Genomic DNA, 12,734 nt, shown 5'->3' on the forward strand with positions numbered 1-12,734 from the left:
GTCAGAAAGAAGGAACGAAAGCGCTTCGCTGGGAGTCCAGCTGCATTATGAAACGCTGCATGAGAACACAGAGTGTGGGACAGAAGCAAAGTGATGTTCCAACTAACGCTGACTGACAGAAGGAAGGATGGAACCACTCAGGGTTACATAAAGCTTTCAAAATGATTATAATCCTAAATATAGTATAAATTGCTCAGTATTTTTAGTGTAGAGACCAAGGTATGAAATCTTTTGGACAAGGACAGTGATTGTTTTTAATCCTAGTAAGGTTGGAAACCCTTAGCGATTACAAACCCTTATGCTTGTGTTGTCGTCTCACGGGCACACATAAAATAAAACAATGCATGAATCGCATCGCCCCCTGGGATTCAACCATTGTTCTCCCGATGAGATGTTTGATTGCGCCTAATGAATCCACTAAAGGACAATATTACAGTAATTGCTAGAAAAGGTTGAGTGGGAACCTTCATCTGGTAACAGCAGATCGCTACAGAAGAGGGTTATTACTGTGTCCTTTCCTGCTGATGACGCAGCGGCGCACTATGCGCAAACCCCTCCGGTGAACACAGGCTGCAGCTGACAGCTGACATTTGCTCAGAAGTGCCTGTCAGCGACACAAGCGGTTTGTCAAACAGACCCACAAAGTTGTATTCTCACATTTCAGCCACCTGACTGTTTGTTCTTTTTTCCTGCAGCTGAACGACAGTTTCTGTCTGTCAATACCTTGCTTTGGTCTGAGTTTGTATGTTTTCCATCACAAAGGTTGGGTCTCTCCGTCAGTCAGTATTTTGGCACTTTGTTAGAGATGCTAAGCTTCTCGGTTTCTTGCGATGTTATCAGCTTGATCCTACGGCTCCCGGACACAGCTCGGTGTTTTTATCTCTCCTTTAATCACTTCAGTGTTAAACCTCGCCGTCTTTCGCGCCTGCATTTCGGTCTGTGAAGATACACGCGGTGTAACCTCTCCATTGTGTCTCCTCTCTCCATGCGTCGAGCTCACTCTCGGTGTTCAGCTCGGAGAATTTATTCCTTCCCCAAATACATTTTGTGCTGCCTCTCTTTTACAAAAATCATCGATTTTCAGTCCTGTTAGTGCTGCAGGATGGTTTCCTTATCTGTGCTGGCAGGAGCACAAATACAGAAAGGTTGCTAAATAATGCAGGAGCCGCGGCATCGATAAAGGAGGCATGGGAGGCATCAGATTAACGGCCAGGTCGTAAACTGTTTGAGGTCTCACCCGGCTGCAACGTTGGCCTCCGTCAGAGCCGACAAGGTTGAACAACATAGCTGACAATCACTCATGAAGCTCAGCCGACAAAGACAGCTCACTGCAGGTGTATGCTTTGGTGATATAAAGGACTGCAGCAGGCGGAGGATACACTTTATACCCCTGGATGTCTTTCACATACCACAAACTTTTATGTATCCTGGGATTTTACGTGATTGATTGATGCTGTGAAGTGAAAGGAACACGGGAAATGTTTTTTTTTCCTAAATGTTTACAAGGAAGAACGTGGAAAGTGTGACACACATTTATATCTAACCCGCTTCATTCGCAATCAACTGCCTTCAGAAGTCACCTAGTATGTAAGAAGAACACCCCCTTTCTAATATCAGTAAATACACATCTCGTCTTTGCTTGTCAGAGAACGTTAGTGGACTTGCAGCATCATGAAGACATAAGAAAGAGAGCAGAGAGGTCATGGATAAAGATTTGGTTAAAAATAAGGTAGAATTAGATCATAAGAACAGTATCTCAACCTTAAAACATCTTGCAGCATAATACCCAGTCCATTACCTTAAAAGGGGAGGATGATACAAGCACAAGTTTACTGGCAGACCAGGCAAGAAGAATATTAATCAACAGCCAAGAGACACATGGAAACAGTGTGAAAGCTGAGATTCACAGCTCAAGTGGGAGAATCTGTTGACAGGAAAACTATTAGTTGTACACAAATCTGGGCTTTGTGAAAGAGCAGCGAGAGGAAAGACGTCACTGTTGCACTTTCCCACCATCCCTGAAGGGGACACAGCAAACATGGTAGAATGTGGTCCTGAACATTTTGAAACCCTACTTGTGCCTGAACCAGCGCATGATCCTGAAAACACAAAGTTCACAGTGAAACATAGTGGTGGTAGTATCTTTGGAAAGGGAAGCTGCTCAAAGTAGACAAAAAGCTAAACACATGGCAATTGTAGAAAAGGAAAATCTGATAGAGGCTGCCAAACACTTGAGATAAGAGGAAGATTACCTTCAAGAAAGGCAACGACACAAAGCACACAGCAAGAGTGATTCTAGATCTGAATATATTTATATGTGTGTAGCACCTTCTTCCATTCTATGTAAAGAAACTAAAATGGAGGGTGCTGGGTTCCATGTACCTCCGGTACCCCAATTGTTGTGCGGCACCAATTACCTAATTTATGACAAATATGACCCAGAGAAAGTTCAGAATTTTAGGCGAAATGGTTCAGCCTAACTTTATTAAACTAAAGAGACAGAAAACCTATTAGTTAGTCACCCCTGTAACTTTAAAGTTGAACGACCATTCAATAATATTTACAAAACATAAACATAAGGCAAAAATATTAAGACATTAATGTCCACCTTTTGATTCCAATGAACCAGAACACAACAACAGTCTTAAACAAATGTAACCCTGGCAGTTGGTTACTCACGACCTCCAGGAGAGTGTGAAAAAACGTTGCAGGCCTGTTACAAAAACAAAGAGTTGAAGTCCCGAAGGAAAAAACAAAACATTGAGAGCGCTGCAATTCACAAAAACTTTGAGAGCGCTGCAAATCCACTGGACTCGTGTTCAGTGCATTGAAGTCCCTTGTCCAAAGCGGCTAGCTCCTTTAGCTTGAAGTGGCTAGCTTCTTTAGCTTAGCCGAACTCGTCCGGACCACTCCCGTCTGTCTCCTCTTGTTCAGTCCCTCTCGCGGCGACCTAAGCCCCTCAAACTTCTTCCGAACTTCGTCTTCTCCAGTGTGTTTTTTTTTTCTCTCCCGTTCTCTCTCGCTCAAATCTGTTTTCTTCTTTCTTTCTGATCGGTTCGCCTCACCCTCCGCTATTCACCATTTTTTTCTTCTCCTCACTCCTCTCCTTCTCTCCACCAATCAGGAGTCACGCCCCAGTCGGACTGTATTAATAACCAATCACATGGCAAAGCCAAATAAAATACCCTTTATATTATTTAAATATTAAAGAAGAATACTAATATATTTCTGTCAAAACAAGATTATGTAGTCCCTAGTTATCAAAAGGGTTATTTTTTAGTAAATAAACATTTATTTCAAGTCTTGTAGTGACCTATTAAAACTTTTATTAATCCGAACATATAGTTATTAGAAAGCTCGGTATAACACTGGGCTACATGTGTTGGAGTGGCCCAGTCAACATCTAGACTTAAATCCAAATCAAAATTAGTGGCAAAACTTGAAATTAGTTTCTCACAGATCATCTTCATCCAATCTGATTGAACTTCAGCTGTTTTTTCAAATCATGATGAAAAAAAAATTCTAGATGCGTCACTGTAATTGCAATGAAAATTAGTTTTACTAATCGTTAACTTTGGGGACCTGAATACGAGCACAGTTTCTAGATTTACATTTGCTAAAGTAACTTGTATTAATCTACAGCATAAAAATCCCTAAAAAACAAATAGAAGTTAGAGGTTGGAAGAAAACTAACTATGTAAAATACAAAAGGTGTGAAAATTTCCATAATGCACCTTAAGGCGAGTAATGCTTAAGTCCATGTTTGTGTATAAATATAAAAAGTCGTGGCAACGATCCCTGCTTCAATGAAGCCTGTTTATTTCACATGTTGTTTGGGACTTTATCGCCTCCCGAGGAGCTGCTGGCTCTTGCTTCCGGTGCAGTAAATGTTTATAATGATGAGTAAGTCATTGCTTAAGGATTGCTTGTGTGGCTAAACAGGAAATATTTTGAAATGACTCATATTTGTATTATATCAGATGCGGCAATATGCACTAAAAGCTTTACATATGAAGTCTGGCCTGAGGGGGTTCTTTGATCTAAAGCAGATTTAATCACGTTTGCTTTAACACGTTTGCAACTGTGGGTGTTTCAAGATTTTGGTGCGAATGATTTTTCTAGGCTTCTTTCAGACTGAAATGTAAACCCATGTTTATATTCAATCTGACTGCTAGTAGTACGAGTCTTATGGTAAGGAATGTCCTCATAGGTTAACCTTTTTTTTTGCATTTTTCTTGCCTTTTGACATATTTAAATTATGCAGAAGGAGCACATTGTGTGTTTCCATCATCAAATTGTAACATCACTGAATGCAAGTTTATAGCTCAACTTGAAATTATTTTTTTCCCCTTTGCTGAAACTAACTGACTTTTCTCTCTTTTTGCTCTCGTTTCGCCAGGAGGTTGAGGTCAGTTGTCTTTCCTTTTATCTACTGCTTCTCTACAATTCTTCTCTCCATTCATTGTCTTTTACTACAAGTTTGTGTGCTATTTCTTCTCCCCCACCCCCACTTCACCTGTCTGCTGCAATTTAATTAGAACGAATAATGTTCTAATTAAAATGCGGGGGGGGAAAAGAAGTCTAGTTAAAAGACATGCTCCCAATAACGGCATATGTCCCACTTATCAGATTTGTTCAACTTATTTACATAAAACATGCAGAGCAGAATGGACCCGTTTTATCCGACTGACAGTCACTTATCACGCCAGCCTTCACGTCATAGTCGGTGTGCAGCGATAAAGGAAATCACATTTCTTTTGCTGTGTGATACTCGGATGTTATACCTTTCAAACTACCTGTGACACTTTGTTGCTTTTTCCTTGCAGCTGCTAAACACACCACTTACTTTTATCAATGTTTCTGCAGGACGATTATGTGCGAACCTGGGATGAAAACCAAGACTCTAATGACAGTAAGTCTCACACTCCCTGTGTTGTCTGCATGTGTGGTTAATTCAGTTCCTGAAAGCAAACAAGGAGCTTTTGTTGTCGGCAGTATTGTAACAAAGTTGCCACCAATGGTTTTGGAGGGGAATTGCTTGCTCTGGAGCTTGATTAGGGGGAACAAACAATCACTAAGCAGCGATGGCCAAGACATTTCTTCACTTCTTTCAAAACATCTACATTGTTTATTTTTTTTTTCTCCTAACCTATGAAATACATTTGATGGATGGTAATATTACCACCCATCACTATCTCTAAGCGTATTTTTAAGCCGTTGTTTATGCATATAATTTAATATAAAGCCTACATAAGTCTAAGAGATGCATTAAAGAAATTGAAAGGTACACACAAGGCAAAGCCAGATTTTCCTCCATTTGAGAGCTCACCATTAACTGTGTAGTGAGAGGCAGTTTTCATAAAAACAACTCCTCTGAAAGATATTAGTGTTCTGTTTTATTTGTACGAGTGAGTTGCCCTCCAGTGTTAACAGAATTGCCTTAATTTCAACCTAGCAGCACCCCTTTCTGTTTCCTCCTACTATTTTTTTTTCTCTGCTCTCTGCGGTCACCTTCCCGACTCCTGCAGCTACTGCGGCCCTAATTGAGTTCCCGCAAAGCAAAGTCCCGACACAGTGTTGAGTTGTCAGCTATTGTTGTCTTTTGTTGGCCGATTTGCAGCTTAAGTGGAGTCAGCTGAAGAGCAGAGTACATTAGCACAATTTCCAAGAGCTTTAATGAAAGACTAATTATACTCCGTCATAAAAACCTTGACAGAGAGGTGGCGGCATAAGATCAGAGGGTGGAAGTTAATGTACTTTGATTCATTGTTCAAGGGAGGACGTCTGCATTAGGCTTGCTAAATATAAGACAACAGTCTTTCTTTTCAATGCTTGCAAATCCTTTCTTAGTCACATTTGTTTTTTCTTCCATTGACCCAAATTTCTCTCACTGAGCATTTTTAAGTTCACTCAACGGGGCAGCAGTTTAACTCCTGTCCTGCTTCAACATTAGCATCGTAAACAAACGCATTAAGTCACATCCAAAGAGCTACTTCAGGAGGCAAACTTTATTTACATCAGAAATATAGCATGTTTTTAACATTACGAGATATCATAAAAAATTACGTTGCAAAAAAAATAATGATAAATTGTTGGAATGTCTTCATTTTGACCTGTTTCTATGTCAAATATTGCAAAATTTGGCTTGTTTTGATGTCATTAAGCATCAGAGATCACTTTAATTACCAGCTGTTTGGTTTCACAGCCAACCGAACTGTCACTGATCAGAATTCATCAAGTAATGTTGCGAGGATTACGGCTGCGCTTCAGAAAGGAGGATTTCGACTTTGATTTTCTGCAGTTTCAAGCCTTTAATCTACTTCCCTTCCTCACTTTTGATGGGACTCCTCTACCTCCTACCATTGATCTGCCTTCCTTTATGAGTGGCCTAATGAAGCGCAGAAGTGAAAAGCGATTTGTCCCTTTGAGACATCCCTAAATCAGTCTGATGTCTTTACTCCGGAGCGCTGCGCCTGCGGGCGTCATTTCTCAGCCAGGCGTCTCTGCACAGGAAGGCAGAGCTTCAGAACTGTCAACACTCCTTACACTCAGAGTTAGAAAGCCAACGCAGACAACAAGCTGATGTTCGAATTTGCATTCAGACGCGGCAGCAGCTGACTGCTCTTAAGTCAGCAGTGTGCTGAGCGAGGGAGATGTCAGGGTAATTTGGAGCTGATTTCTGCAGTTGATTCATCAATCTAGCTGCTGATTGAATCACCCCGCTCTTGAGACAGCAAACACTGCAGCCAGGGCATTTGTAATTTAGACTTCTAAGAGCAAACAAGTGTGCACATACACCCACACTAGCACGTCCAAGGCTTGCACACAGCTAGCGGAAAGACCTCATCCAGTTTACATCGGATCCTTAGACACAGATATCAGAAGGTCCGATGAATGGTGAATAGAGACTTCGTGGCAAATCATTGGCTTCAGATCAATGGCAGACAGTAAGAAGATAGTAAAACTCGCTGAGTGCACACTCTGATGTTTGGAGTTTAACACCTCTTGAGGCTTTCGATAGATTATTGGTGACATGGTACTTCAAATGCACAAACACTGATGCTGTTAGGTTACTAACAAGGTTCTGCATTTCTGCATCAGATGAAGAACCAGCAGCTTAGTTGTGTTTTTGCTGGAAAAATTCTGTTATTTTTGAAAACAAGTTAAGAATAATCTCTCGGCTGTCACTTCTCATGCAGCCTTTTCGTTTGCTACTTGTGGGGTTGTAAATGGAACGGCTTCAAATTAAACCCAGTGTACCTTTTTTTTAGGCTTTTATCATCCATCTTATTGAGTCTGTTTTCACTTAATTGCGTCAGTATTTCATTCATTCTTGATCATCTTTTCAAAATCTGAAAGGAGTGATGAGGATTTATAATGAACCCCCTGAATAAACCTTTAACCAATTACCATTAATCTCAGTTTAAATATGGCTCTCTTGTGAAGACCTCAATGACTTGCTAGACTAGAAAACATCAGTGGGCTTTACAAATCTGGTTTTTATACAAAAGCAAAAGCCGTTGTTGCAAGAAAGTCATATAAAATCCTGTCAAATCCCTCAAAAGATGTAGGAGACACTCCAACCATGTGGCAAACGATGCTCTGGCCAGATGAGTTTCACATTTAAGCCAACAAGCAAAATGTGATGTATGATAGAAAACAACATACTCTTTACTTTTCGGTATTTCCCTGCTGCTGCACACCTGATTTAAATGAAAACATGATTAGTAACTTTCTGCAGCAACTGATCGCATGAAAATGCAACTGTTTGAATCAGGGATCAAAACTGACAATCTCAATAAAATACCCAGAATCTAGAGGTTGTAAGATGGAAAATGTGGTGAAGTTTAAAGTACAACGGACAGTTTTGCATAGCGTCAATTGTAGACCGCATCGCTCAGACGTTACTGGCCGGCTTTGTAAATAGAGGATAAAAGAGTTGATGATAAGGATGTGGCCTTAGCTCTGTTCCAACTCTCCTCAATCTGATGGGATAAACCTCATGCAAATCTGGATTGGATTAGACAAAAGCACTGGCAGGCCTAATTAGGAGAGGTTTTCCTCTGCAGGCATTAGTTTAATACCAAAGAAGAGCCTTTCAGAAAGAAGGTGGCTTTCAGGAATTAGATGCAGAAAGGACGGCCGCATGGTGGAAGTAGTAAGCACACACCGTGCACACTCAGAAGGAGAGGCCATGATCCGGACGTTGGAAGCCGCACGAAGGAAAGAGAAGCTGAAAGAGATGCCGATTTGTGCAACAGTCGGACATCGCGGGTTTCAAACACATCCAGAGAGAGGATTCTCAGAAGCAGCAGATTGAGCTGCAAATCACAGTCGACCAAGAAATGATTCTCAGACCACGGAGAGGCTGTTGCTATGGAAACGTCATCATTGCAGGCACTGCTTTAATCCGTGGAAGCTTGTTAAGTTAACATGAGGCTCAGGCAGCCACCTTATGCTTCTGCACTCACAACACAACGCTGTGCCAGTATTCTAGCTGCTCACAGGGGACAAAATTTCATCAGAAACGTTTCCGTCCCAGAAGGCAGGATTATTTTTGTTTCTTCATTGCTTCAGTAAAAGATTTGCTTAAAATACATTTTGTATACATGAAGCTGTTTTGAGTTTGGTGCTGTATTTTGCCTGCGTTCTGGTGGGTATTGAACAACAGACCTGCATCAGAAAGACAAAATGGACATAAAGGGTGGAGAGCAGAGGAAGCTGGTGGCACCGCGGGAGACATACAGAAAGTTAACCAAATATAAGGCTTTAATATTGATATTCTGAGTGAGGAGTCTGCATTTGGGCGTTCACAGTTCCTGCAGCGGAGCAGTCAGCCTGTCACTTGCGTAACAATCTCAGTCTCGACAGCTCGTCGTATTGTTTTGGATTTGCTTCTAAAAATCAGATATCTGTCCGACGGCTACAATAATCCACGGGAATTTGCCGCATTAATATATTCAGCGGAAGGGGAAAAAAGAGAGGAGATGATAAGCCTGTCTGCTTAATGATAATATAGATATAGAAACGGCACTCAGTGAGAGAAGAAAATGAATTCGAGTATGATTTACAGGCGCACAGATGAGTTGTCTTTTTGTGCTCTGGCAGCAAACAGAGGCAGACATGCAGATGAATGGAAGACCGCCCGGTGTGAAAAAGGACGGCAAGGCCACTTCCAGGTCAGGCTCTGGGAGGCCTGTTTGGAGTAGATAGCTGTGACAGATGAGAATATAGAGAAAGGCTGACACACTGTCCAGCTTTAGCTGCTTCAAGAGTGAGTGATATGGAGACACACCGAGCAGGCAATTTAAATTTAGTTGAAGTAGCAAAAAGCTTTTCCCTGTCAGAGTCAGCTAAAGTTTGGTATGCAATGTCCATAAATAAATCAAAGAGACTTACAGTTCCACCACATTCATACAAAAAGTGACTAATTGATGTAGCACTAAAAGAAGAGTAGCCATTGTCATTCTTTGTTGTTTATGGCTTAGAGAGGAAGGTTCTTGTCCAGGATTTTTTGGTCCATGAACATACACAGATGTTTCCCAATAATTTTGTAATTTTAGTTTTCTGAGTAGGTGAGGACTCTGCACTTGGGCATTCACAGCAGGTCTGAGTTGAGCCAGGATAGTCCGGTTTTGTTCTCATATTTACTGCAGAACTTTCTCCTAATTCCTTCTGGAATCAGTTAGATGTTCAATGTCAAATTTAAGACAGCCTGGTACAAAATGTGTACCAATAACAAGATCTTTCATGAAGCCCTAGACAAAGGAAGTGAATGATGGCTGTGTAATTCTTCCATGTTGAAATAACTCAACCAGATTCTTGCTGATCGCTTTGAGGCCCGTTTCAGGCTTATGCACATCTAATATGATGTCACAGATGTCTTTTGGTACGACTTTGTTCCTACCCATGGTGGCAGAAAGGTTGGAACAGATAACACAATATGGTTCAGACTGGTTTGTTGCAAACTGATCAAGCATAAAAAAGACACCACCATGTCCTCAGATCACAGCAGAGGGCATGTTCCTTCTGCAACAGGCCATGAAAAACAAATATTTCCTTACTGTATTGGTACAGGCTCTGCTCTTTTGTTGCACTGTAGGCAGCAGGTACACAGCTTCAAGTCTCAAGACAAAGTGCTCCGTTTTGAACATAGGAACTTCCAAAGTGCTACACATCTTGCGCTTTACTGGCGTACAAACATACTGTATGCTGCTTTCATTGCCATCGCTGCAATATTTACACAAGCACTGCATAAATGTTGCAGCAGCAGCCTCATACTACGTTATGCAAACAAACTGTCTTCACTGATGAAGATTTACTCACGTTGGCATGCTGTAGTCTAGAGCAGTGTTTCCCAGCCATGGGCCTCGTGGCACACTGCCCTGCATAGTTTAGATGTTTCCCTGCTTTAATATTCCTGATTCAGGCGATTGCAGTTCAGCAAGTGCCTGTCAATCAGCCGTCAGTTGGAATTAGATGGTTGCAGCTGGGAAACACCTGAAACATGCAGGGCGGTGTGCATCGAGGAAAACAGAAAGTGATGTTGCAGCCATGACAAAACGTGCAATTCTGTCACAGCAGCAAAAACAAAGCTTTAGGAAAATATTTTGTTTCAAAGTGTTTTAAGCTTTTATTTGTAAGAACATCCTCCTTTATTTTCCTTCAGTTCAATACAGATCTTAATGTAATTTTATAACGTCAAAAGAACAACAACTCTGCGCTTATGTAATAACTCAGGCCAACTCTCAGGTCTTTCTGAGTAAGCCAAGCTGAGCCACGTGGGAGCTGAGGCTGGAAGCCGAATGTAAAACTATAACCAGAGGAATCTACTTGTTATCAGAAAAAAGAAGCTGGGGAAGCATCACCGTTTGCGTCTAATTTCCTGTTTGTTTCCCAGATGTAGACACCACCAAGGACCCCTGTCAGAAGGTTAAGTGTAGCCGACACAAGGTGTGCATCGCCCAGGGCTACCAGAAAGCCGTGTGCGTCAACCGCAAGAAGCTGGAGCACAGGTGAGCGTGTGTAGAAAGACTGACTGACTAATTCTCCAAACACAGGAAGATTGAGAAAACTTCCTCCAGCACAGTGACATGAGGTCAACACTGATAGTCTACACTGCAGCTAGAGTGGGATGTGTTTTGCTGCTGGCCAGAGTGGGAACAATAAGAGGCTCCTGCTGTGTAATGAGAAGCTAATACATTCAGACAACATGGAGGGGCTGTTTGCATCGTGATCTCATGCCCAGCCTGGAGCTGCTGAGTCTCGACTCTTGAGTTAATTTGGCAGTGGCCGTCTTAGCTTGATGAAGTAAGGGTGAAGTATTTGCATGTCCCCTATCCCACAGACTGAAGCAGCCCACTCTGCGCTCTCCTGATGGGAACTGTCAGCCATGTCCCATCTCCTCCACCGGGCCAGTGTGTGGATCAGACGGACACAACTACGCCTCAAAGGTACATTTTCCCATGTCTGTGCAAATGCTGAAGCTCTCTAGACTAAACCAGTAGCACATTGAAAACATTTGCCCTAATTCTGTTACAATATGAAACAGTGAAGCATCAAGAAAATTTGGGAAAGAACACAATGGAAAGTGTAACATTTGAGTACTGTTTAGTGTATGTTTAACAGATTTCGCATTGTTGATGGGAGATTTTTTTGTTTGTTCTTGTGAGTTGTTGTCCTGTTCTGTGAAGGTCTTGGTCATTGAGCCTTTTTTACATTTAGTACTTTGTTCACTTTGCTCTGTAGTTGAAATCCAAAATAATAAAGTCCTCAGTATTGACAGGCCCATTCAGTACATTAGAATATCATTGAAAAGTACATTTATACCAGTAACTCGATGTGATTACAGAGTGGTGATTTAAGGCCTTTATTTTGCATAATTATGATGACTTTATGCATGCAGCTTATGAAAATAAAATATTTAATATTAGAATATTAAAGAAATTATATTAAATAGAAGAAACATGTTCGATGTCGAAATGAAGGCTTAAGGAAAAGTATGTCTAATACGTGCTAGAAGGTATTTTCTTTTACTTTTGATCTGATAAACAAGCAAAATATTCTATTACTGAATATGACGAGTTAGCTCAGTTCCACTGAATCATATTATCCACTCCTACACTCCTGTTTACTATGTATTCTTGAGATGATAATGTGTTCATTTGCGTATTACTCATTATTTACCTCTGTCCTTTCCAGATGGCTATAAAACAATATTTTATTTACTCAAGATTAAACAGAAATAATCACTGAACATCCGTAAAATCTAAAGGGGGGAAAAAAAAAATCTTGGCTGCGTTCCTCTTCGTGAGGCAGTACAAAATATGGAAACGAATGCATTGGTTAAACATCACCTTATCATATGCGTGTCTTCATGCATATGTTGCGTGAAGACACGCACACACACACGGCTATTAAAAGCGATAAATCTGTTTTGTATTCTGACAGTGTGCCGTGTAGTTTGGGATAAAAACAGAAGAACATTCTGATCTGAGCCGTGTGAGAAGCGTCTCCTGGGAAAACCCAGGACAAAGAGCCATGATATGCTACCTCATAGGGACCAATTGGCAACTCGCGGTGACAGGGTCCTGTGTGTTTATTGATTCATGCTTTGCCTCGTGGATCCCTGTTCCTGACCTTGCAAGTGAGCAGAGGTTGGATGTCGACACATTTAGGAGCAGGTCTCAGATTTGAATCAGGGTTTATAGCCAGTCACCTCACGAATATTTGAT

General features: G+C 41.3%; 1 protein-coding gene across 1 annotated transcript in view; it reads left to right on the top strand.

The window, feature by feature from the left end:
- Nucleotides 1-12,734, top strand: part of spock2 (SPARC (osteonectin), cwcv and kazal like domains proteoglycan 2) — a 28,661-nt gene that overhangs the window by 11,625 nt on the left and 4,302 nt on the right. The window contains exons 2-4 of the mRNA XM_055029811.1: nt 4,867-4,912; nt 10,901-11,015; nt 11,348-11,453. Coding sequence (XP_054885786.1) covers nt 4,867-4,912; nt 10,901-11,015; nt 11,348-11,453 — 267 coding nt within the window. The remainder of the gene's footprint in view (nt 1-4,866; nt 4,913-10,900; nt 11,016-11,347; nt 11,454-12,734) is intronic.

The sequence above is a fragment of the Poeciliopsis prolifica genome, unplaced genomic scaffold (genome assembly GCF_027474105.1).
Source record: "Poeciliopsis prolifica strain line A6 unplaced genomic scaffold, Auburn_PproV2 SCAFFOLD005, whole genome shotgun sequence".
Classification (NCBI taxonomy): Eukaryota; Metazoa; Chordata; class Actinopteri; order Cyprinodontiformes; family Poeciliidae; genus Poeciliopsis; species Poeciliopsis prolifica.